Source organism: Chiloscyllium plagiosum, unplaced genomic scaffold (genome assembly GCF_037043375.1).
Source record: "Chiloscyllium plagiosum isolate Xiang-an unplaced genomic scaffold, Cpla_swu_hap1 HiC_scaffold_45, whole genome shotgun sequence".
Taxonomy (NCBI): domain Eukaryota; kingdom Metazoa; phylum Chordata; class Chondrichthyes; order Orectolobiformes; family Hemiscylliidae; genus Chiloscyllium; species Chiloscyllium plagiosum.
Window position 1 is genome coordinate 10,467,922 of NW_028270183.1, and position 26,461 is coordinate 10,494,382.

General features: G+C 41.1%; 3 protein-coding genes across 3 annotated transcripts in view; 1 reads left to right on the forward strand and 2 right to left on the reverse strand.

Moving 5' to 3' along the window:
* kri1 (KRI1 homolog) overlaps window positions 1–11,579 on the reverse strand; it is a 32,631-nt gene extending 21,052 nt beyond the window's left edge. The window contains exons 1-8 of the mRNA XM_043694892.2: window positions 11,436–11,579; window positions 10,728–10,801; window positions 7,601–7,706; window positions 6,415–6,511; window positions 5,014–5,065; window positions 4,092–4,141; window positions 2,980–3,079; window positions 1,789–1,866 (exon numbers count right to left, since the gene is read on the reverse strand). Coding sequence (XP_043550827.2) covers window positions 1,789–1,866; window positions 2,980–3,079; window positions 4,092–4,141; window positions 5,014–5,065; window positions 6,415–6,511; window positions 7,601–7,706; window positions 10,728–10,801; window positions 11,436–11,532 — 654 coding nt within the window. The 5' untranslated portion in view covers window positions 11,533–11,579. The remainder of the gene's footprint in view (window positions 1–1,788; window positions 1,867–2,979; window positions 3,080–4,091; window positions 4,142–5,013; window positions 5,066–6,414; window positions 6,512–7,600; window positions 7,707–10,727; window positions 10,802–11,435) is intronic.
* Window positions 11,580–11,608: 29 nt separating this feature from the next.
* LOC122552236 (uncharacterized) overlaps window positions 11,609–26,461 on the forward strand; it is an 83,345-nt gene continuing 68,492 nt past the window's right edge. Inside the window, exons 1-2 of the mRNA XM_087983505.1 lie at window positions 11,609–11,693; window positions 20,964–21,609. The gene's annotated coding sequence lies outside the window, so the exon portion shown is untranslated. The remainder of the gene's footprint in view (window positions 11,694–20,963; window positions 21,610–26,461) is intronic.
* Window positions 16,001–22,780, reverse strand: LOC122552238 (cyclin-dependent kinase 4 inhibitor D-like). Its single transcript, XM_043694895.2, has 2 exons — window positions 22,468–22,780; window positions 16,001–19,801 (listed from the first exon to the last, which is right to left on the reverse strand). Exons 1-2 carry the CDS (start codon window positions 22,603–22,605, stop codon window positions 19,427–19,429), a joined length of 513 nt encoding a protein of 170 aa, XP_043550830.1. The 5' UTR covers window positions 22,606–22,780; the 3' UTR covers window positions 16,001–19,426.

The window sequence follows — 26,461 nt, forward strand, 5'->3', positions numbered from 1 at the left end:
CCATTAATAGCTATTCACCCTCCTAGCTAGATCATTATCCACTGCTTTGTCTGTCCAACTGTTCTCTCTCTTTGGGCTCTATCCTTATCCTCTCTCTCCCACCTCCTCTTCCCCCCCCCACCACCCCCCCAAATGCCCTATCTTTCAAACCCACTGTGCTTTTCCAGCAATTTCTATTTTTGGAGCTCAATATTAGTTCACGTAAAGTAAGCTGTTCACTCAAAGGTTTCATGTGGTCCATGGCCTACACTTTGTGCCATTACTATTTTATAAAAAAGTTAGTTGTTTCATCAAAAACCTTAAAAAAAATTCCTACTCTTCTATATCACCCAGTGAAGAAATATTCAAATGGAAATGGCTTATTTTTAAAATTAGTTAATTCTGAGGATCACTCGTTTTCAGACAGAATTATATCGGAACCTCATTACAAGCTTAACATTTGGCCTGAGCATTGACAAAGCCCTCCATCAGCTGGTAATATGCTCAGATGTGGTAAGCCAATAATACTTGCTGACATCAAGAAATCTATTGTTTCTGAATAACAGCCAATCTAACCAGTCATTAAAGCATAAGGAAATGCAAACTCTGGCAATGTTAGCAAATGCAGAGTCAAGAAATGGAACACTCATGAGACTAAAACTTCCATGCAAAGCATCTGAAGCCCTGCAAATTGTGGAAAAACTCACTGATATTATTTCTGATTTATACAGAGTAATTTCAGAGAGCTTTGGGCTATGACTAGCTACGCACAACTTCATGCAAAATGTTGAGGTATTGCTACATTAAAAACTGAAATTTTCAATACCAACTTCCTCCATTCCTAGAAGCCTCGACTTTGGCCATTGTGACTGCTAGTACTCAATAGTGTCTTTCTTTGCATGAAAATCCATATCAGATACTTACATGTGCTCACTTTATAGCAGGGTCACTGATATTGAACCAAAACTGGTATCATAGAATCTGTGCAGTGTGGAAGCAGGCCAGTTGGCCATTAAGTCCACATGGACCCCCCCACAGAGCGGCCCATCCAGAGCCATCCCACTGCTTTATCCCAATATCCTTGCATTTCCCATGGCTCATCCACCTTGCCTGCATATTCCTGGACACCATGGGCAATTTAGCATGGCCAAATCAGACAACATGGTATGCTGGCTGCTTTCTTCCCCAGTTACAGCTAAGATACTATGATTCGTTAAACACTGTCTCAGTCACCATCACCTAACAAGGCACTAAATTTGAAATATTTGCTTGGTTATGCGTTACACCAGTTAATGTGTTTGTTCGTTGAAACAGTCATACCACTAAAGCGCCAGGTAATGACTATCCCCCAAGGAAAAAAGAACCTAACCAGCTCTTCTTACATTCAATGGCAAACATAATCATGAAACCATTCCTGAAGAAGGGCTCATGCCCGAAACGTCAATTCTCCTGCTCCTTGGATACTGCCTGACCTGCTGCGCTTTTCCAGCAACACATTTTCAGCTCTGAAACCATCAACCCCAGCTTGAACATCTGGTGGTAAACATTGTCTACAAACTTAACTGAACCAGACACATGAACACTGTGGTTTCAAGAATGGATCAGAGGCTGGGTAGTCTGCATCAGATAAATAATCTCTTAACTCTCTCAAAATGTAAAGACATAAGTGAGCACTGAGACAACTATGCATTCCGCCAAACCAGTTTAAATATTGTAAAATGTAATGTAAATAAGTCAAATTATATACATGCATAGCAGTCTCAAGTCTACTTACACCAAGTTGATGGTAACTGAATAGAAGGTACTTACTATATCTTGCAATTCCTCCTTTACTTGTAAATCATTTTGCCCTTTCAGCCAGTTAATGTAGGACTCCTCCTCTTTTTCCTTTGAGAACAGAAGAGCGATAGATCTTAATCATTGGCTACATTAATAGTCACAGTTCACAAACTTTCCAACTGCATTGCCATGAAAAGGAAATGAAAATGTGGAGAGGATGAAATTAAACAAGGGAGCTGGAGCTTGCGATGTTTCTGAAGCAATAGACCCAACTAATATTGAGCTTTAAGTAACAGAAGGTGCGTTTTCTCTCTTGAAAAGTTTGTCACCTGGCCCATCATCAGTTGTATCTTATAAATTGAGAAAGCCTGATTTTTAAAAGCATGGTTGGAAACAGTCCATGTTGCTAAGTAACCAATGTTAATAATGAATATTCAAATCGCATGGGTTTTGTAGTCAAAGTTGAGAGTATTATAGAGTCATACAGCACGGAAACATTTACAAACAGAAAAGATTGTTGGGTTTCTACTCATTTCAGTGTTTCTCCTTTTGTTGCAATGTTACATGGACAATATGTAATGATAATGTATCTCACGTATTTTGACATAATACATGCAAAAATGTGGAATCATTGCAATTTAGATTAGATTAGATTAGATTAGATATTACAGCGCGGAAACAGGCCCTTCGGCCCAACAAGTCCACACCGCCCCGCCAAAGCGCAACCCACCCATACTTCTACATTTACCCCTTACCTAACACTACGGGCAATTTAGCATGGCCAATTCACCTGACCTGTAGGGATTTGTAGGGATACTGCAACAATAAAAAATTCAGAAAGGTGCTAGAAATACTCAGCAGGTCAGGCAGCATTTGTGGAGACAGAAACAGAGTTAATGTTTTGAATCCAACATGAAGGAAAGTCACACTTTTGACATTTCTCCTTCATATTGGACTCAAAATGTTAATTTTGTTTCTCTCCCTACAGATGCCACCAGACTTGCTGAGTACATATAATGCTTTTTGTTTTTGTCTCAAATTTTGAGCATACACAGTATGGTGCTTTTATAATAAAATGTGGAACTGAGCAATAAAGTCAGTTTCTTGCCATACAAAAAGATCTACTCGTGCGATGACATGCATCACCCAAACTTATCATCGTTCCGATACGATGGATCCTGCACAGACACCAGGAAAGGAGAATAAAAATGTTAAAGTCACCTTCTCCTCTTCAGATTTTACTCGTGGTTTCAACAAACCAAAGCCACCATCACTTCCACTGTCACCATCTTCATCGCTGTCTTCAACAAACTTACGAAAACTAGAGAAAGTACAGTACAGTCAAGAAAAAGCTTGGCAAAAGAGAAAACAAGTGTAATTTCAAGGTAAATGAGTGACATGACAAGGTGCCACACAATCTTTTCTCTCTGATCTCTTCCAAAATGCTGCTGGAAGGGTTATAGTCCCTGGCATCTCAAAGAGTCATAACTGGGTCAGATCAACTCCCTTTCCACATCACTCTTAAGGAGTCAATCAGCTTTCTCTGCTGTAGTTCAACAGCCCCTAGAGTATTGTACAGTCAGCAGACTCAGTTTAACATCTCATCTGAAAGTCAACAACTTTGTCAGTGTTAATAGTCCTCCAGCACTGCACTGAGTGTCATTCTAGAGTTTTGGGGTCAAGCTTCTATAATGGGGCTTGAATCCACAACTTTCTGACTCATGACATGAAAATGCTATCAATTGAGCCACAGCTGAAACTGAGGCAGAAACAATGCAGGTTCAGAACATAACTTCTCAAAATTGATGCCAAAGTTCTCGGCAGTGGCAGATGTAACTCCTGTCGACAACAAGAGATGACGTGCTAGGGAAGAAGTTATGGGAAAATCAGTCATACATCAACAGTTAGTTAACTTCCTCAAGTCTACCACATGGGATAGAATTATTTGATGTTTGGGGAAAACAGGGGATAATCATGGCCAGATTTCTAAAGTGGTCTTGACTAACTTTACATAATAGTTTGAAGAAATATCACAGAGGTCACCAAATTGTGCTTATATAAGTATCCAATAAAGTATCAAACAGATGACTTCTTTCAGGAAAATGGCATTTGATACTTGGAATTAAGAGTTATGTAGCCACATGGACGGGACGATGGTCAGACCAACAATTAGGGATAAAAGTAGGTACTTGGACTGGAAAATGCAATTGGTGGACACGGAGGAGTTGGACCAAAGGATTTGTTTCTGTGTTATATGACTGTTTGAACTAGAAAAATTCAATACCGAATTAAAAAGCAGTGCTTATCCCAAGAACCAGATCCCATAAACTTACTTTTCTCTCAGTCGTTTCTGTTCCTCCATATAAGTAGGGGATGTCACTCTCTGAAACAAGACCAAACAACTCCTGTTACTTTCCAAGAAGTCTTATTTGCAGACATCTTTAGAATAATGGTTCTCAGAGACTCCTTCAGATGCCTGGAACAATGAAGACTGAGGGAAACATTACTGGCATGCTCACTGGAACATATTCCAGCTTTACAAGATATTAGAATTTGCTTTACCAAACTAATCAGCTTCCATGTTGGCCTGGAGGGTAAAGGTATAACTATGTAAAATGGTAGTGACTAAGTGAACATAGGCTTGGATGCAAGTCAGTCTGTGCTTAATTAATTGACTTCAGTGGGAAAAATGCAAGTGACTTTGACTGCATAACAGAAAAATAAATCAGATAGAGTCTCTCATTTCTACCAACCAGCAAATCTTGCTGAAAAAGAATACATGTACAGGCAATTTATGAAAATAAGATCTTGTTCAGCCTGGATCACCCTCTATTTATGAACAGATGAAAAGCAAGCAGTTATATGAGCAAAGGTATTGTGGTATTGCCAGTGGACTCCTTTCTGCACAGTGTGATATGCAACTGCTTGACAGAGTCATGGAAATATCGGACAGATTTACCGGCTCAACTAGGATTCTCACTCCTGGATAACTATCCCAGCTAATTATATATACAGTGTTATTAACTCTTTGAAAGTCACTGATAATATCAAACTGGTAGCCAGCATCTCTCATCCTTCCACCATGGTCACACCATATCAGAGGGGTAAACTAACCATAATGGTGAAAGGAATGTACAAAAACAACCCGTAAAAAGAATGCACACTATCTCCTGCCTCTCAAAGCTCAGACCACTCCTACAAACAGTAATTTGACTCAATTACACATCGCAATATAATAACTTATGATATTCCTACCTCAATTTTAACGCTTAACCCCTCTTCATCACTCTCTTCATCTTCATATTTCCTTTGTAATAAAGATAAATCAATTTAGAGAAGAGAAAGGAATGTGCTTGTTATCCATGTCTTACTCAAATATAATGTTGAAACCTGACATCCACTGAAACCTGTGTGAACTGAACTTTCAATCCTCCTTCAATGAAGCAATTCGTCTCAGGTTTGAATACCATAACCAGAGAGGGGGTGATGTAATGGTAATGACACAGGAATGCTTCACCAGACCTTGTTCCTGAGATTGTGGGACTGTCCTATGAAAATAGATTGGGCAAACTTGATTTGTACTTTCTAGAGTTTCAAAGAGTGAAAGACGATCTCATTGAAACTTAGAAAATATTAAAAAGGGATAGACGGGGTTGATGCAATCTAATATTCCCCCTGGTTGGGAGAGCCTAGAACCAGGGGTATATTTTAAAAATAAGGGGAGTGCCACTTTGGTTCGAGATGAGGATAAATATTTTAAAAATCTGAAATTTAAAAAAGCTAGCCATCAATGACAGTGAGGTGAAACCATAATAAACTGTTGTAAAACTGTGGGCGGGACGGTGGCACAGTGGTTAGCACTGCTGCCTCACAGCGCTAGAGACCCGGGTTCAAATCCCGCCTCGGGTGACTGTGTGTGGAGTTTGCACATTCTCCCCGTGTCTGCGTGGGTTTCCTCCTGGTGCTCCGGTTTCCTCCCACAGTCCAAAGATGTGCAGGTCAGGTGAATTGGCCATGCAAAATTGCCCGTAGTGTTAGGTGAAGGGGTATGTATGGGTGAGTTGCGCTTCGGCGGGTCGGTGTGGACTTGTTGGGCCGAAGGGCCTGTTTCCACACTGTAGGTAATCTAATCTGTAGGTAATCTAATCTAATCTAAAAAAAATTCCATCCTGTTCACAAATGATTTTTAGGGAAAGAAATCTGCCATCCTTACTTAGTATGGCATATCGGTGACTCCAGACCAACAGTAGTTTAGTTGACATGTTTAACTACCCTCTTAAATGGCCCAGCAAGCCAGTTAAATACAGTGTTTGACTTCGCCATCGACGTCATCATCCCACAAGAGAATGAACAAGGAAGTAAAACAGCAGATGGACAAAAGGTGGATGAAATTCCACAAATAACATAAAAACAAGAGAACCACCTGTTTCTTTCCCTTAAACTGACAGGAATGCAAGTGTTTGCAACATTTTTAAAAACATTTCGTAATGTCCATGTAAAGGAAGGACACTCCACCCCCAACAAATGGACTCAAGCATCAGCCATGGCTTTGAATGAAATAGCTGCAAGATTGCAGCTAGAATAAAGCCGGCTTTAATACAGAAAATCCTGTTATAGATCCTACATTTCTTGACATGTTCACCAAATATTACATACCCCTCCTTCTCAAGAATGACCTTCCTTTCATAATCCTTCAGGTACATCGGTTTCTCCTTTTTCTTTGCAGCACTCTCATCATCGTTTTGGCTGGATTCTGTTAATAGAAGATTTGAGAGGCTTCCTTTAGTAGTTGTACATCCTTGTCCAGTTTTCCCTCGTCTTCACCTACTTCTGACCCAATTGATACCAAATATTCCTAAAATGAAACCATACCGGAAATCTAAAGTGGAAAAACAATATCTGACATGCACAACCAGTTTGCCTATGGTTAAAAAGAGAGACAGGGTAATAATTTGGGGTGAGATGTTATCAGAACAAAGCATCTCATGTCGCTGGAAGCACACTTACCACTCTGTTTTAGATGTACACAAACCTGTTTAATGCCTGTGGCACTTTCCATTGTTAGATAAATGCAACCAGGTGCCCAGGTGCATAGCTCAACCAAATTCTTGGCACTTGGTTGCCAGCGATACTTCATTATTTTGGGAACCACATGCAAGTGCAGTGAAAACATGTTACTGATTCTTAAATTGATATTCAAGCGACTGGAAAACCATCATTTTTATAGGTTCCATAGGTTTAGTCAGATTTGGTGCAGTGTTAGCACTCTCTCAGAGAGTCATGGGCTCAAGTCCCACTCCAGGATTTGAGCACATAATCAGAGTTGACACTGCTGTATTGTGCTGAAGGAGTGCTCAATGGGCAAAACTGTCATCTTTTGGATGAGAGGTTACTCCAAGGCCCAATCTCAAATGAATGAAAGAACCCATAAATGAAAGGTTTACATCCTCAGCACTATGATGCTGACACAGCTTAAAGGATAGCCAAAAATGGTGGAACAAAGGATGCAGAGAGACTCGGACTCAAGGATCTTTAGAGGATTGCGAGACAGGAGGAAATAACAAAAATAGGAAGGAAAAAGCCACAGCATGATTAATACATAAAAATTAATGTTCCAATTTGCCTGGAAACCAATGTACATTAGGGTGCACAAGTGCAATAGTACAACAGCAGGTAAAGAGCTGTGCCATAAATTGACTTAAACTCATCAGCGGACAAGGGAGGCAAGGGTTAGAAAATATTGCTACCACCAAACAATCCGATATTCACCACCATTATGGCACTCAAGGCTGTCCAACACAAATAGCCATCCCGGTACTAGTCAAATCACACTAACTCATACCTTCCACTGAGTAAAACTGAGCATCTCTTTGATAGATTTTGGGATCCTTCTGCTTCAATAAAGATAACGTCTTGTAGAATTCCATGTCCAATTTGGGGTCAGTTTCCTTTTAAAGAAACACAAAGAAATCTAAGTATCAATGATGTATGAGGAAAGAAAATCAGTGGTCTGACACATTGATTTGACCTGGCTTCCAAAATCAGTAAATCGCTTCACAGATGTGGAAAGAAATCCTGCTGGTAGAACAACATGGATTAGAAACTGGCAATTTGAGAATTATTTTGTTTGTAGGTCATTTATTTGGCAAAAACAAAACTCTCCCAATTTTAGTTACTTTCCAACCTTTTCTCTTTCATGCCTAATTTTAGACAGCAAGATGAGCCCTTTCTGGGAAAGGCCCTGTGGAATGAACTGAATTGGAAACTGACAATTGGCACATAATCTGCTAGTTTTGCAAAGCTAAGGTATAAGGAAATTTTGAAGTTTTGTGCTATCTACAGCCAGCATAGTTATTCTGACTAGCCAACTTGTTCAATCGCCAAAAATAAGGTTAGATATTTACCTCTTGTTTACCCTTTCGTGGATAGTTACCTCAAAGCTACCTGACAGATCCATCACCACTTGAATTTACAAAGATTATTTACAGTTCTGACACCCTTTTGTTTAATGGCGAATGTGATTTAGAAGAGAAAACAAAAACTCACATTTATATTTGGTATTTAATATTGTAAAACATCCCAAGATGTTTCATTGGAGCATCGGCAAACAAGAATCTGGAATTAAGAGTCTAATGAAACCATTGCCAATTGTCAAAAAAAAACCCATCTGGTCCTTCCCTGGTCAGGCCTTCATATCACCTCAGACCCATAGCAATGTGGTTGACTCATAACTACTCCCTGGGCAATTAAGAATGGGCAATAAATGTTGGCTTAGCCAGAGACACCCACATCTCATGAGTAAATAAAAAATATTTGACATTCAGCCATACAAGTATGTGATTTGGTGGATAATTAAACACCTGGTCAAAAAGATAGGTTTTAAGGAATGTCTTAAAGGAATGAGAGGAGTAGAGAGGCAGAAAGGGTTGGCAGAAAGAAGACAACTACCAATAAGGGAATAATGAAAAGTATGGCTAAGCAACAGGGCAGAATTGGAGAAAGACAGAGCTCAGAGAGAGTTGTAGGACCAGAGAAAGTTAGAAATAGCGACAGCTAATATCAATGGGAGATTTGAAAAGAAAGGTGAGAATTTTTAAATCAAACTGTCAGACTGGAGGTCAATGCCCATCTGCAAGCACAGAGGTGATACGTGATCAGGATTCGATGCCATGTCTTTGTCTGTCCTGACAGATACTAAAGCATTCCATGGTACTAACTGATGATGACCAGGCAATTTCCTTTCCCTCATCTCATAACAACTCCCGCCAATTCTAAATTGGTTGTCAGCGTAATTTATCTCACACACTGGAATATTTAGCAAATGCAGTCTAGCTGCCAAATCATGTCTATTGTTAAACACTGTGTTGGGAGTTTTGCAAATGCAGGCTGGTTGGATACAATCAGTACCTCACTGGTTGAAAATAGAAAAAGGAAAATGCTGTTTGATATAATCCGTCAGTCTCTGGGACATACAGTTCCATCTCTATCATTACACTGACATGGAATTTCATAAACCACATTACTTATGTGAGAGGTAATTTTTTTTTGGCTTGGCAGCAAAATTCTGTTAATTGTTAACACTATTTGTGTTGCTACTGCATAGTGGCAGTGTAAAACAGCTAGTTTCACCTGTTAGAGAGTCAGAGTCACACAGCATCGAAACAGACGCTTCAGTCCAAACCATAATCACAAATTAAACTAGTCCCACCTACCCATGCTTGGCCTATATCTCTCCAACATTTACTATTCATGTACTTACCTTAAACGCTTTTTAAATGTTCTAACTGCAGTCACATCCACCAGCTCCGCTGGAAGTTCAAACCACTCTTTAAAAAAATTGACTTGCATGCCTTTTAAAAATCTCTCTCCTCTCACCTTAAAAATATGCCCCCTAGTTTTCAAATCCCCCAATCTAGGGAAAAGACACTTGCCATTCATTCAATCTATTTATACTGCTCATGATTTTATAAAACTCTATAACATCACCTCTCAACCTTCTATGCTCCAGTGAAAAGAGATCCCACTTATTGGTGGGACTAGAATGGGTTGGGATATCTGGTTGGCATGGGCGAGTTGGACCGAAGGGTCTGTTTTCATGTTGTACATCTCTATGACTATCCAGTCTCTCCTTATAACTCAAACTCTTCAGTCCCAGCAACATCCTGCTGAATCTCTTCTGAAACCTCTCCGGCTTAATAATATCATCTTATAACAAGGTGACCAGAACTGGACATAGTACTCCAGAAGACATCTCTCCAGCATCCTGTACAACCTCAACATAACATCTCAACTCCGATAGTCAAAGGTCTGAACAATGGAGGCAAGCTAAATGCCTTCTTAACCACCTTACCTATGCGTGATGCATACTTCAAAGAATTATGTACTAAACCCTTGATCTCTCTATTCTACAACACTGCCCAAGGCCTCACTTTTAAATGTATAAGTCTTGTCTTTGTTTGTTTTACCAAAATGTAATATCTCACATTCATTCAAATTAAATTCCATTTGCCATCTTCAACTCATTAACCCAATTGATCAAGATCTCTTTGCAATCTTGGATAACTTCTTCACTATCCACTATACCACTAATCCTAATGTCATCAGCAAACTTACTAACCATGCTTTCTATATTCACATCTAAATCATTTATATAAATGACAAACAATTGTGGACCCAGCACGATTCCTGTGGAATACCGCAGGCCTCTGGTCTCCAGTCCAAATAAACAACCCTCCATCATTCTTTGTCTCCTGTTGTTCAGTCAATTTTGTATCCAATTGGCAAGCTCACCTTGAATTCCATGTTGCTCAAATTTATTTTTGCAAGGTAATCGGAGATGAACTGTAGGTGACAGCTTTAGGCTCATTTTTAGGTTTGATATGAGAGCAATATACAGCACCAAATGGTATGATTAGGATAGCCATCATCTTTGATGCAACCCTACCTCAGTGAAAGTGTAGCATACTCACCACTTCACTGTCATCATCAGATTCAGAACTGGAACTCTCTTCTTCATCTGCCCTATCTCCGTAGCGATCCTTCACTGAAAATCAAAGAAAAGTTCCAAGACATTTTGTTTTTGCAATGACCAGGACTAAAATTCTGATAGCATAAAATACCTTCCACTTATCCTACTCCTTTACTCTCAGCATTACCAAGGTATAAATCATAAGCACATACAAAAGAGAAAGAAATATATTCATATGAACTCAAAATATAATTAACATACAAGTATAAAATATATTCTAAATACACATAAATGCATTTTGAATCTGCATCAAAGCATCTTAGTAAAATATTATAAATTATTTTCTAAGTATTTGACAGATATATTTCTACTATTACATAATTATTTATTTATGTCTATTATCAAGATTAGTTTTATATAAACCCAATTTTTTGCACGCGTGGGTAAAATAAGTAGGCAAAAAAAAAACCATATCTAACATTCTCACTGCTAATTTAGCTCGACTACAGAGATAGGCCACACACTTAGTTTTATTATTTTCATCGATATTTTACGGCATGATGTTGAACATTTTCAATGATTAATGGGTGAGGCCCAGTCCAACAGGCTTCATGCTGCCACCAGCCTCTAAATAAAAGGCAAACATGCGCACACAGATCAGATCAAATCAAATCAAGCCGCTTCCTCTCTCGCCCTTTGGTGTACTCACGCCGTTGCAGCTCTTCCTTCTGTCGGTACTTCTCATACTTGCCGGCGAAACGCCGGTTGATTTGTAGCTGCGAGCCGTCCTCCATCACCGTTGCCATGCACAACCGGCCGACCCCTGCCGGGCATAACCGGTCAAAGGTCAGAGGCTATGCTCAGTCTCCCACCAATCACCGGCCGGAGAGGTCACGTGACTGAGCCCCCCCTTCTCCTCCCTCAACGACAAGAATAGACCCAGTTCTTCACTGTGTACATAGCAAAGGTAAGTTAGTTCAGAACATAAATTCTCGGCTAAGTTCTTAAATTTTACTTTACCCATGTAAAGCTTGGCTTTGCAAAATGATGCCATATCTTTTTACCCCCTCTAAGATGTTCCATCCCAAGGATTCATGTGGTGGTGTCCCTTCCTCTGAGCCAGGAGGTCTGGGGTTCAGGTCCCACCTGCTGCACAAAGTATGTACTGTGGGACCATCTTTGTTGCAGTTTGATACAGACAATATCGAGATGTTCACTCTTCGGGCTTTTGTGATACAGTGGCAGTGCCCTTACCTTTGGACCAGGAAGCCTGGATTCAAGTCTCTGCACTGCTCAGAAATGTGTAACGACAGAGATGTGATTTGAAAATATCCTTCAGGGCTCTTGTGGCACAGTGGTATAGTGGTAGTGCCCTGCCTCTGACCTTTAAAGGCCTGAATTCAAGCTCTACTTGCTTCAGCTGTGTATCTTAACATGTTTGAATTTGATTATTTTAAAAATGTTGATTCAGAAGGTTCTTGTGGTGCAGTGGTAGTGTCCTTATCTTTGAGCCTAGAGACCTGGTTCAAGTTCCACCTGCTCCAGAGAGTAATGCCATCTCTGAAAGGGTTGGTTATTCTTTAAAATCATGTTCATCCTTAAGTTTTCCTGCCACAAGCAACTAGTACCTTGCATTTATGGTCCTATTGACTTTTTATTCATTCTTGGGATATGTGTTGCTGACAAATAATGTCTGTATTATTAATATTACATATGTTAATGTTATATTGTGAATGGTATATATAAGTAAAAGGCATACATTATTGATATTTTTAGATAGCCTTATCAGACATGTTGTGGCTCTCCTCTGAGGCAGGAGGGAATTGAAGCCAGACCATCTGACTTAAAGGTAGGGTCATACCAATGCACTGCAAGAGCCCTCTAAGTACCAGAGGTTTTATCCGAAATGAGCTTAGGTCAAACGCGCTGACCAATTGCACAAAGCCTACTGTTTGCAGGCAGTGTCCCATCCAAGTACTAACTGGTCCTGAATGTGCTCAACTTTCGCAATCAGACAAGATCAGACAGTAGACTTGCATTTATATAGTCGCTTGCATAATCATCAGATGCCCCAAACCACTTTATGGCCAATTAATTGTTTTTAAAGAGTTGGCCTGTTGTGATGTAGAACATGTGACAGCTAATGATATTTATGCAATACTTGTTCTCGTTTGTAATAACATATTGGACCACTTCAGAGGGCAGTTAAAATGTGACATTGAGGTGTTGTAGTCCCTCTTCAATGATAGCGTGCAATCATTGCATAACATAGAAAAAGAAAGTCTTGCATGTAGGTAATGCTTTTCACGACTACCAAATGTCTCAGTGCCTTACAGCCATTGAAATACATAGAAAACAGGAGGAGCAGTGGGACATTCAACCTTTGAGCCTACTCTGCCATTCATTATGGCAGATTTTCAAAGAGTAGATACTGTTAAAATGTAGAAATCATAGCAGCTAATGTGTATACAATAAGCTCATAAAAACAGCAATGCAGTAACAGCTGGATAATTTGTTTTTAGTGATATTGGTTGTGAGATAAATATCAACCAGGTTAGTGGGAAGTCTTCTGCTCTCCTTTGAAATAGAACCATGGGATGTTTTGCATCCTCCTGTGAGAGCAAGTATCATTTCAGATTAATAGCATTCAAAAGATGGATCATTTGATTATAAATGAACATAGAACAGTACAGCACAGTACATGCCCTTCAGCCCATGATGCTGTGCTGAGCATTTATCTTAATCTAAAATCAACCTAACCTACACACCCCTCAATTTACTGCCGTGTACATGATGTCTAGCAGTCGCTTAAATGTTCCTAATGTCTCTGACTCTACCACCACCGCTGGCAGTGCATTCCATACACCCACCACTCTCTGTGTAAAGAACCTACCTCTGACATCTCCCCTATACCTTCCTCCAATCACCTTAAAATTATGACCCCTCATGATAGCCATTTCTGCCCTGGGGGAAAGTCTCTAGCTATCTGATATATCTATTCCTCTCATTACCTTGTACACCTCAATCAAGTCACCTCTCTTCCTTCTTCTCTCCAATGTGAAAAGCGGGAGCTCACGCAACTTCTGTTCATAAGAACATGTAAAGGTGAAAATTTATGATTGAACAAGCTTATTTACACAATAAGTTGACCAACAGAAATTGAACTGCAAGCAGGGAATGAGTAGATTCAATCTGTGTTTTGTTTTAATCAAAGTTAAACTTAATAGCTCAAAGTGGAGTAAGACTTTTTCAGTTTTTATTTAAGAACACCACTCTGTTTTAATGTTAGGCTCAACTTTGAAAATAAGCATTCCTGCTTGGAGTATATGTCGGTGCTGGTGTAATGTAGTTCACTCCGTCCGAATTGCTTTGGCAACGTATACATTTACATGCATGTTGTAGTCTGGAGCTATAAATAATGATGGTTGAGACTCCAATGCTCATTCCGTCACAAGGCTGACCAGTAGTCTCTCTTATTCTTACTCCTTGCCATTGATGTGTGTTGGACGGATTTAAAAATTGTTATTCAAATGTTTGGCTGTGTCATGAAACCACATTCCTTGCCCAACAACAAAATATTGGGAACATAATCACTGAATGCTTCCTGTTGTTATAGCCATTCCTTGTTTGAATCCTCAATTGAAGGTTCTATAATAACCCACCAGAAAGCAGAGAAGTGACTTACCTCAGTATTGTCTGTGGAGATGGTGCCCTGTTTCTGCTGAGGGCCTTGAGCCCCATTGACATCAAGGAATCCATTGCATTTTTTTTATTCTTCACCCATGTCTCACTAGATTGAGTTTTTTGAAGAAGTAATGAAGAGGATTGATGAGGGCACAGCAGTGGCTATGATCCATATGGACATCAGTGAGGAGTTTGATAAGGTTTCTCATGGTAGACTGGTTAGCAAGGTTAGAGTATATGGAATAGAGGAAGAACTAGCTATTTGGATACAGAGCTGGCTCAAAGGTAGAGGTTGCTTTTCAGACTAGAGGCCAGTGACCAGCGGTGTGCCAATATGGTTGGTCCTGGATTTACTGTTTTTTGTCATGTAAATAAATGATTTGGATATGAACATAAGCATTATGGTTAATATGTTTGTAGATGACACCAAAATTGGAGGTGTAGTGGACGGCCAAGAAGGTTACATCAGAGTACAACAAAGATCTTGACCAAATGGGCCAAACAGTGGCAGATGGAGTTTAATTTAGATAAATGTGAGATGTTGCATTTTGGGAACGCAAATCAGGGCAAGACTTGTATACTTAACGATAAGGTCCTGAGGAGTGTTGCTGAACAAAGAGACCTCAGAATGCAGGTTTATTGTTCCTTGAGAGTGGACTCTTAGGTAGTTAGGATAATGAAGAAGGTGTTTGGTATGCTTGCCTTTATTGGTCAGTGGATTGAGTTAAGAGTTGGGAGGTCACGTTGCAGCTGAATAGGACATTGGTTAGGCCACTATTGGAATACAGCTTGCAACTCTGGTCTCCTTGCTTTAGGATGTTGTGAAACTTGAAAGGGTTCAGAAAAGATTTACAAGGATGTTGCCAGGGTTGGAGGGTTTGAACCAAAAGGATAAGCTGAATAGATTGGGGCTATTTTCCCTCAAGTATCAGAGGCTGAGGGGGTGACCTTGTAGGGATTTATAAAATCATGACTGGCATGGATAGGGTAAATAGATCAAGTCTTTTCCCCAGGTGGTGGAGTCCAAAACCAGAGGGCATAGGTTTAAGGTGAGAGGGTAAAGATTTAAAAGGAACCTAAGTGGCGGCTTTTTTTTGTAAAGATTTGTGAAAATTCTTTAATTTTCTTCTTCGTTGTTTGTTGTCTCGCTGTCTCCAGCTCTTCTCAGAGAGAGTGGTTCTTATACATGCTGGGTCTGCTTGCATTATCTACTATGCCTCCCAACAATCCACACCATCTGAGAATTAGCCCTGAATGGCTGCTCATCATGTGTGAGCCAATGTAGTAGATGCTGGCAAGCTACCCAACTACAAAAGGCATCACAACTAAGTCAAACTCTATTCTCACTGAGGTAGGCCACACCGTTGCAGTAAGATGTGGTAAACATTAAGAACAGTGGCTGATGATATTTTCTTCTCTAACTTTACCACCCATCCCCATCCTCAACTCAGTGACGAGACCATAATTGTAGCACTCACAGCCAATCCCAATATGTTCCCTCACCTTAGATCACACAGTAAACCTTGGACATCATCTGTGTACCCCATGTAGAACAAATAAATAAAATCACACCATCGTCCACAGTAAAACTTTCCGAAAAAGTGATATAATTTATTTGCAGATTTTTAAAAAAGTATAACATCCACCAAACAAATTCAACATTATAAATATAATTATGTGCAACATGAACCAATTTACAATACAGCAACCTATAAAGTCTTCAAACATCCCCCTCCCCCCCTTCCCAAAGTTGTGTTTTGTCCTCAACTTACTTTCACTTACCCCGAGGCCCTGAATCCAACTGGGAGAGACTTCCAAATTTGTCAGCCAGTACCATGCCCCAGTGACCATTCTTGATGTAATGGCCTTTTTTTTGCAAACCCCAAACAGTTTAAAACAGCAAACTCTCTCAACAATAACATGCATCTAAGTGGCACTTTTAATGTAAAAACAATTCTCTGCGCATCACAAAATGGGCACAAATGTAAATGTCTGTTGAGACAGAAAGGGAAAGATTAGGATGGGTAAAGTTAGACTAGTTTGAAGACAGACTTTAAGGAAAGCTTAAGAGAAAGAGAGGTGTGAAGACACAGAGGTCTGAAGGACAAGGTTGGGGTGATTTCTAGCCTGCCCTGCTGATAGTGGACTGAAAGGAGAGGGTACAATACGCTGAAGATTCAAGTGAGCAAGTGAGAAGGTATTTGAGGTTGAACAATATGGTTCTCATGGTGAGAAGTTTGGAAAGGGCAAAGAACAATCAAGAATGGGATCAGGAAAAGAGAAATGGATCAGAATTTGCAGTCTCCTATTATCTGGTCTCTCTACTATAGCATCACTGTGAGAAAAGGAAAAATATCAAATTGAAATTAAATATTTGAGACTGAAAGCAAGAATAAATATACATACTTTTTTTGTTATTCCATAACGTGTCTCATTCCAGAGGGACCTATACCGGACCCATTTAACTTCTGTCTCCAACCAAGGGACAGTGAGACAATTTGTAATGATTGCCTTATCACCGAACTTGGCTGAGATCACATGATGGGTTGAGTAGTCTCCTCCTGTGCTGTAATGATTCTGAGTGACCTGGACTTAAAACTAAAAACAAATGGTTCTAGGTCTATATCATTCCTGTAATACCAAAATCCAACTAAAGGCAGCATGTACAATCAGCAAGTTGCTGCTGGTTGGCAAGTCATCCTGTGTGCAAGAGCTGAAAAGAGAAGTAACTTTTTTTAAAAGAAAAATCTGTTAAATCAACTTTTGTACTTCCCATGCATCATGTTGGAGTCTGTGCAAAAGACACATTTCTACCATTTAGGTAAAGCTTCATAAGCTATAAAATCCTATATCTGTAGCACCACTTCAAACAAAAGATCATAAACTTAAAATGTTAACTCTGTTTTTCTCCTCACAGGCACTGCCTGACCATCTGAGTATTTCCAGCAATTTTTGTTATCACTTAATTTAATAGCTCTTGAAGGAAACTTAATTACAATTTTGCATTATGTAAAAGGAACATAAATGTCCCAAAGTGCTTCATAGGAGCATTATGAAACAAAATTTGATGTTGAGCCATAAAAAACGATATTAGGGAAGATGGCCAAAAGCTTGCTCAAAGAGCAAGGAGTATCTTAAAGGAAGAAAGCGAAATAATGTGGTTTATGAATTCCAACTGAATGCAGACTACCATTGGCAGAGCAATTAAAATCAGGAATGCTGAAAAAGCTAGAATTGGGACAGTGCAGATGACAGAGCAACTTCGGGCTGTCAGAACTTAGGGAGGGACATAGTCATGGAGGGATTTGAAAGTTAGGGTGAGCATTTTAATATCAGTGTTGCTTGACCTGGAGTCATTGTGAAAGCATAGTTTGGTGAGTGGACTGGACCTTGTTTGAGTGAAATGGGCAGCAGAAGCTAATTAGAACTGTACTAGAATAACCAACTGTAGAGGGAATAAAGTATGAGGAAGGTATTCAGTAAAGCAAGATCTGGGAGGGACAGAATTGAGTGGTACTACAAAGGTGGAAATCAGTAGTTGTAGATATGTGACTGCTCGTCAGTTTTCAAATCAAAAAGAAGTTGAAATGCCAAACTTTCACCAAAGCATTCGCTGGCTGAACTATTTTATCCATTTATTTGCATTCAGCAACCACACCTAAGTGACACTAACACAAATGTACTGACTCAATGTTAAAAAATCTTGTTCAATCCTCTAATGCACAGAGTAGTCTATAACCAACTCACAGCTGCTGAGAAACAAAAGGCCCCTCATGTTCATAGGACTGTTGCTCACTCAATAGAACATTTACTATAACAATGTCATTATGGCAGTGTATTGTTGGGTAGGGCATTACCATCAGCACCTGTTTAACACAAACAGGGTTGCCTCTTTATGCTGCCTTTGTGGTAAAATTCAATTTCATTCACTGGGATTCAGGAATTTGTGTTCTGTACATTGTGGTCTACAGTTGTGTTTGCTTATCCCACAAGAACTGCAAACCAGTGGTCTTACAATTGAACATTCAAATTGAGAACTTAAAGTATTTCACATTAAAAAAAATTAAGTGTGTTCCCATTTTGTAAAAAAAATCACTTTAAAGCCATGCTTTCAGGATAAAGGATAATTAATTTTCAAATATAAATAAGCTTGATAATGCATTCCTTACATATATACATAATTATTAAAGCACCAATGATTCAAATTCACTGCTACATTAGCTGCTGTCTGTTTCCTTGTAAAAGTAGAGAGAAAATACAAAGCCACTTTGATGTGTACATACAACTCATTTTGCTTTGCTTTTTTTACAGTACTTTAAAATCATTGTAAACACACAGCTTTTAAAATAAAAAGACCCAGGTTTTCAACTCCATAGTTCACAAGATTTCTCCCATTTGTAGATGCTGTTTTCTGTGAGGGGCTCCTAGGCAGAAGATCAGCCTCCGTTCTACTTCGGAGACGATCAGTGCAGACCTTCCCATTCAGTTGACGGCTCCTGAGTGTCCTAGCTATAGCTCTTCTGTTAAGAGGATGATCCCTTAGACTTCCTCACAAAATGCAGTAGTTTCTGGAAATGCATTGATGTGTGTGTCTTGGAGCTTTCTTGTACAGCACACTGTACAATGCTTTGGGCTTTTGAGGCAAAGTATGCACAACACGTGACTCAATTGATACTGTCTGATTCCATGCACCTCTTTTTAAAATGTTCAATGATTGGGAGATGTAAACAGTAAATGAGTGGCATTATTTTGAAGGTATTTTTTGCCAACCTTTTTTGCAAGATGGCCAGCACGTGTTTCTGGAGGAGTTGCCACAACAGCTCAAAATCTTATGGGGGGGGGGGGGGTGATTCAAATTAACAACAATAAACAAGGAACATATACAATGGGTCCACAATTAGCAGTGCAAAGTAGGAGTCCAATATGGTGGAAAGGAAGGATTCACAGCGTAGTCAAGACCACACAGTGAGAGAGGTAAAGTATAAGTAATGTCAGCATTTCTTAATAGGCTCTGAATCAGTGTTGAGTTTGTGTCTGCATAGCTTGCAACTGTTGCTCTAACCAGGCAACTACTTCAGTTCTATTGGAGGCCCTTGCGAGATCCAATGGTGTTTGTCCACTGATGTTCTTCTGCAAAATGCTTGATCTTGGAGTCAGGTACTGGACAAGGTCCAAGTAGCCCTCTTGGGCAGCCAAGTGTATTGGCAGGCACCATGCAGCATCCTTGATGTTCACGTTTGCCTTGTATTTTATCAGGACCTTCATGGTATCCAAGAAACCACTCCGGGCCACATCGTGTGCCGGAGTAAAGCCCCATCTATCCTGGACATTTGGCTGTGCCCCGTTCTTCAACAGTTCCTCTGCGACCATTGTACTGCCCAGCATCATCACCTGGAAAGAGAAGCACAAAAACAGATTTAGGCTCTGAGTGTAACCAAAGGAGCGAGCCCTTTGTGGTGTGCCAATTAAATCAGTCTATGTATAGGAGGCACTGAAACAATTCACCAAGGCTTCTTCAGTATTACCTCCCAAGCTTCTGATCTGCAACTCCCAGAAGGAAGAGTAGCAGATGCACACATACCATCCCAACTTGTACATGGAGCACTGTACACCTGCACTTTCATTCTTATTGGATCGAAATTCTTATCCTCACAAGTGAACGCTGCCTTCATTGCTCATCTCTAACTGTAATTGAGAATGTCCAAATCCCAAAGATCAATACATCAAAATTAATGTTTGTATTGAATAGCATTTTGGGGATTTATGGCTGAAATTTTTGGGACTGAACTCCACAACATTCTCCATTTTTCTGTATAAATTATAATTTACCATGTATTGAATCCCTTGCCATTTGAGTGAGCAAAGTATACACACTGAAGAATTGGAATAGGTAATTCAGCCTCTCAAGCATGTTTAGATCCCCTACAGTGTAGAAACAGGCCCTTCGGCCCAACTATTCAGTTACGGTTCAGCTGTACTGCAGCAAGATGGCAAACAACAAGGATTCTCCAGTTGTACATATTTCCTACTTAATGGCTCTGGGGAATGGAAATTAGGCCGAACTGTATTTTTGGGGGTAACTGTGGGCTTTGGTAATATTGGAGAGATGATTCTTGGGTTTTGGAGAGGAGCAACAATAGCATAGGGTTTATTTTTGATATTGCTGCTTGTAGAGAAGGAACCTGCAATTAGACACAATTATGGTTTAGATCATTGGTGGAATCTTGCCCGAGTAATTCAGGCAGCAGTGTGGAAAACAGGCAGTAACAGATCATGCTTGGTTCCTATTGAAATTAATGGTGAGAGGGGAAAATAAAGAGGGGTGCAAGGTTTTAGGAAAATAAAGTGGGGTGGGCATGTTAGTGGTGCACTTTAGCAACCCGGGTTTGTTACTTTGTAAGGCACCTTGCACATGTCGAATTTGATTTTGTTTGCAATCAGTTTCTGGGCATGTTTGTGTGTGCCCGGCGATCTGTGTCTGTCTCCCTTTCTGTCTCACAGCTGCAGAACAATGTAAACATTCTAATCATGTATCTCTCCGACTCTCCCACAGCTGCAAGAAGATGTAGACATCGCAATTACTACCTTCCCCTGTGATTGTTATGAATTTGTCTCTGTAACAGCCCCGGGGCGCAGGGCTGGTGTGAAGTCTACCATGGGAACTCCGACATTATGGTGTCAGAAAAACCTCTGCAGAAGATGAAAGCAGTCTCTTTTAGCAGCAGTGATGGATTTTCAGAGTCCAACGCCTTGCAACATTCAGTCATCCTTCCACATGACAACGTACTAACCTCAACCAAGGATTTTTGGTCAGAGGAAAGAGGAGGAGATTTGGGCACAGGGCATTACAAATCTAAAGTTTGACCTTTCCAGGAATGAAATTGGGGAATAATGCCATGCCAAGAGTGATAGAAGGTTGGAAGTGATAATTGCGCAGTCGATTAATCATTATAAAGCTGAGGTCAAAGGATTGTTTTTTTGCAAACTAAAGGTACTAAGGATACTGGACAAAGACAGAAATATGGAGATACCCAGACAGTCGTAGATCTACAATTCCAGTGAATTTAGGGCGGTCGCGTGTGGTCTAATTTTGGTTCACACTGCTACCTTATGCCGTTGGTGAGGGCTGCGGGTGAGACAGAGTCCACTGTTAAATATTACTTAACACGAATGTCTAGCAACATCTTGTGAACAGCCTGGTAGGTAATATACACAACCTGCAATAATTATTCTAACCCCACCCATATTTAAAGTGCTTTTAAATATGAAACGCATCTTTACCGCTTTCGATTTTAATTTGCAGAGCAGGAACAGTGTAAATTTAGAACAGCGATCGACAACGCGGACTGAAACCGCCCTGTTGTACACATTCCCCACTGTAAGACTCCGCCCTTCGTAGTAAAGTAACGTAAGAGTTACTGACATATTTGTCAAAGATTGTTCCTTTCACGGCTTTTTCTAAATTAAGTCAACAATCGGATTATTTTAGCTCCGTTTCCATCTCTCCAGAATTCCATCCCGCCAACTGCAGGCAAAAAATAGTTATCGGATAGAGTTTGGAGTCAGATGTCAAATTATTTCAAATCGGCTTTTCAACGTCAGCCGAAGGGGAAGGGGACGGGAAGGCGGGGGAGGGAGCCCCTTGGCTTCATTCATAAATTGTGACGACCCCAGTAGCTCACAACCCCAAACTGCGCCTGAACATTTTATTTTGCGTTTCATTACATCTCTGGGCGCAGTCTGGGAACGGGTTAATCTTCCGCAGCAGGTTTAACCGGCTGACATCTCCGTCACAAGCGGCATCGCAACAGTCATTTACAAATCCGAATGTCACGCAAATCCCCAACTATGAATCTGCTGCGTTCGACAGTAATGCAGATTCCGCTAGGACTTCCAAATTTTTGCAGAATTTTTGTTACTGAAGGAGGTGAATGTAATCCTGAAAAGGGTTTCTGCCGGCTCAAACGAGTGTGACTTTAACTGGGAGGGGAGGGGGTTTAAAAACAATATGCTGCTGCTGTCTTTATCACTATTTCGAGTCGAGAGCTATTACCAACCTGCAGTGCGGTTTGTCCGAATTTATTCACCGCGTTGGCGTTCACCTTTTCATCGGTCAGCAGACGCTTCACCTCTTGCCAGTCTCCCCGTACGGCAGCCTGCGACAACTTATCCCCGTCCAGTATGGTTTTGCCCATATTTATGTGTGTGATTCCCAACGTTAAATATTTGCTTTGCTTTAAGCCCTCCGAGACTGGAGGCGAATGCAAAAGCCTACTGTTGTTGCTGCTATCGTCTCTCTGCTTACCGGGCAAGTGAGTTCGCCCCCACTCGAGGGAGGAGTGAAGCAGGATATGATTGACTGACGCAGCCGCCAATCAGAGTGGCGGTGTGTGCCGCCGCCCCGGCAACATTCTGAATCGCGACTCAACGTTCGGAGGCCGGGCTAGCCGACCAATCAGGGACGAGATGGCCCGAAAGGTGCAATAACATCCTGTCGTTGTGTCTTTGTGACGTTATCTGTTTTGTTACTTTCACACTGTGGACGCACGCGCGGCTCCAGAGGAGCTGACAGCTCCCCCGGGGCGACAATCGTTGCAACTTTGTGTTGCACTGAGTGGCCGAAGCAGCGGCTAGACTTACATTTCCTGATGAAGGGCTTTTGCCCGAAACGTCGATTTTGCTGAAGCTCCTCGACGCTGCCTGAATTGCTGTGCACTTCCAGCACCATTGATCCAGAATCTGGTTTCCAGCATCTGCAGTCATTGTTTTTACCTTACATTACCCCCTTTCCAGCTAAAACGGAACCTCAGGAAGAGTCACTGGACTCGAAACGTTGAATCTGTTTATCTCTCCACAGATGCTGCCAGAGCAGCTGAGTTTCTCAAGCAATTTCTGTTTTATTTTTAAATCTCATTTGGGCTCATGTGGCACAGTGGTAATGTCTTTGCCTCTGAGGCAGGAGGCCCCATATTTAAGTCTGTCCTTCAGGGGCATGCCATAAAACATTTCTTTACAGGTTGATTATATGTGGGCAGCACGGTGGCACAGTGCCTCACAGCGCCAGAGACCCAGGTTCAATTCTCGCCTCAGGCGACTGACTGTGTGGAGTTTGCATGTTCTCCCCGTGTCTGCGTGGGTTTCCTCCGGGTGCTCCGGTTTCCTCCCACAGTTCAAAGATGTGCAGGGTCAGGTGAATTGGCCATACTAAATTGCCTGTAGTGTTAGATAAGGGGTAAATGTAGGGGTATGGATGGGTTTCGCTTCGGCGGGTCGGTGTGGACTTGTTGGGCCGAAGGGCCTGTTTCCACACTGTAATCTAATCTAATCTAATATCTAATTTTCTCAGTTCAGACAGCACAAGAAGAGTCTGGTCCCACAGTCACTAAGCATTTAGCCAACCTGCCAATAATTCCATCCTTTTCCTTTTTTTAAAAAGTCAAATCTGTTCATACATATCTTGGGCAAGTGAGATTTAAATCCAGGCCGTGAGGTAGGGACTCTACTACTGTTCTATAAGATCCTTTAGTCCATTTTTAGTCTTGAATTTTCACAGGAAATTCAAGAAAGCCTGGAGGCCTGTGAACAGTGTTGTGTCACAAGGATTGAGTCATAGAGATGTACAGCATGGAAGCAGACCCTTCGGTCCAACCCGTCCATGCTGACCAGATATCCGAACCCAATCTGGTCCCACCTGCCAGCACCCGGCCCATATCCCTCCAAATACTTCCTATTCATATACCCATCCAAATGCCTCTTAAATGTTGCATTCTACCAGCCTTCACCCCTTCCTCTGGCAACTCATTCCATACATGTCTCACCCTCTGAGTGAAACGGGAGAAGGGTAGCAAAGGGGGAAGAGGAGAGAAAAAGGTGATGAAAGAGTGGGGAGCGAGAAAAAGAGAGACAATCAAGAAATAAGAGGTACAGAACAGTGGAAAAAAATTTTTAAAAAGATAAATGAAATAAAATTATCTGAAGTTGTTGAATTCAGTGTTGAGACCGGCAGGCTATAACGTGCCCAGTCGGAAGATGAGATGCGTTGAGCTTCACTGGAACATTGCAGCAGGCCAAGGACAGACATGTGGCCATGGGAGCAGGATTGTGTGTTGAAGTGTCAAGCCACAGGAAAGTCTGGGACCTGATTGTGTACAGGACCTTGTTGAGATTGGCTGAGGAATGGTAGATGGAATTTAATTACATATGAGGTGTTGCATTTTGGAAAGACAAATCAGGGCAGAACTTATACACTTAATGGTAGGTTCCCGGGAAGTGTTGCCAAACACAGAGACCTGAGAGTGCAGGTTCATTGTTCCTTGAAAGTGGAATCACAGGTGGACCATGTAGTAAAGAAGGCATTTGGTATGCTTACTTGTATTGGGAAGTGCATTGCGTATAGGAGTTGGATTGTCATGTTGCAGCTGTACAGGACATTGATTCGGCCATATTAGAATACTGTGGTCACCTTGCTACAAGATAGATGTTATGAAACTTGAAAGGATTCAGAAAAGATTTACAAGAATGTTACCAGGAGGCTTTCAACTTTCGGGAGAGGCTGAATAGGCTATGGCTTCTTTCCCTGGAATGTCGGAAGCTGAGGGGTGACCTTATAGAGGTATATAAAATCATAAGGGACTGGATAGCATGAATAGCCTAAAGTCTTTTTTCCCAGGGAATGGGAGTCCAAAACTAGAGGGTATAGGTATAACGTCAGAGGGGAAAGATTTAAAAGGGATCTAAGAGGCAACGTTTTTACACAGAGGGTGTTGGAATGAGCTGCCAGAGGACATGGTAGGGGCTGGTACAATTTACAAAATTTAAAAGGCATTTGGATGGTTATATGAAGAGGAAGGGTTTAGAGGGATTTGGGTCAACTGGTCGCAAATGGGACTAGATTAATTTAGGATAGCTGGTAGGCATGAAGGAGATGGACCTAAGGGTCTGTTTCTGTGCTGTACATCTCTGTGACTCTGGTTGGCCCAGGCTTATCCACGCCCATAGCAATGTGGTTGGTTCTCACCTGCCTTCTCAAATGACCAGCACGACACTCAATTGTATCAATCGTTAGGAAATCTCAAAATAAGAAACGAACAGAACATGGACTGCAGCTGTTCAATAAGGCAGCTGACCACCACTTTCTCAAGGACAACTGAGAACAGGCAGTAAATGCTGCTCCCACGAGTAAATAAGAAAAAAGTGGTCTTGCCTATTCTGTTATTCACACTCGTCCCCTTGTGTTGAATTCGCCAGTTTTAACAATGGTTATAGTGACTGGCACTGCCTCTTCGTCCGACCAGCATCTTGTCACGTTCGGATGTTAATGTAATGTAACCTGAGTTTTAAAATTTTATTTTTATATCCCTGAGCCTCAATCGTTGAAATAACTGCAAGGTTTTCCAGACGCAGTGTGTTAATTGGAATAACAACCCGTAATGGTTTGGAGGATAAACAGGATTTGCTGAAGAAACTCGGCAAGTTTGGCAGCGTTTGTGGGGAGAGCGAGAAAAACAGTGTGTTTCTGGTTCCGCATCACTTCTGTCGAAGCAGCTGCCAGCCCTGCTGAGTTTCTCCAGGACTTCTTGTCTGTGTTTCAGACCTCGAGCATCCCCGGGGTTTTGGTTACATAAACAGGGGGTCTATACCCTTGCCGACTTCGGGAAAGTTGTGTCAAAAGGAGCGCCTTTCGTTTCTCTCTCACGCACACGGTTAAATTTATATGGTGTAACCCGGGTGTTCAGACTCCCAGATAACTCTGAAATAATGTCCAGTGCTCTGTGGTGTCTCTGGTACGCTCTGTTACCAAGTCCACCAAACTGCAGAATTCATCTGAACTTATCCAAGACCATAGGATGACTAAAAGAGCTTTACGCTGCAGTTTGTGATGTACCTACATAATTGCAAACGGACATCATTCGGTCACAATATAAAGGAATATCTCCTCACTTTAAGCTCTGGGTTGCAGGTTCAATTCTTTCGAAATGTGGAGTTTCAGGCTTCAAACTTTCAGCTTTTCATGAAGATGTGTACTCAAACTCCACCCAGCCAAGGCTTGAG

Excerpts from the sequence above, each read along its gene's own strand:
- LOC122552238 (XM_043694895.2), bottom strand. The coding sequence starts at position 22,605 with ATGGGCAAAACCATACTGGACGGGGATAAGTTGTCGCAGGCTGCCGTA. Across the intron at positions 19,802-22,467 it reads TCGGACAAACCGCACTGCAG|GTGATGATGCTGGGCAGTAC; the intron begins GTTGGTAATAGC and ends TTCTCTTTCCAG.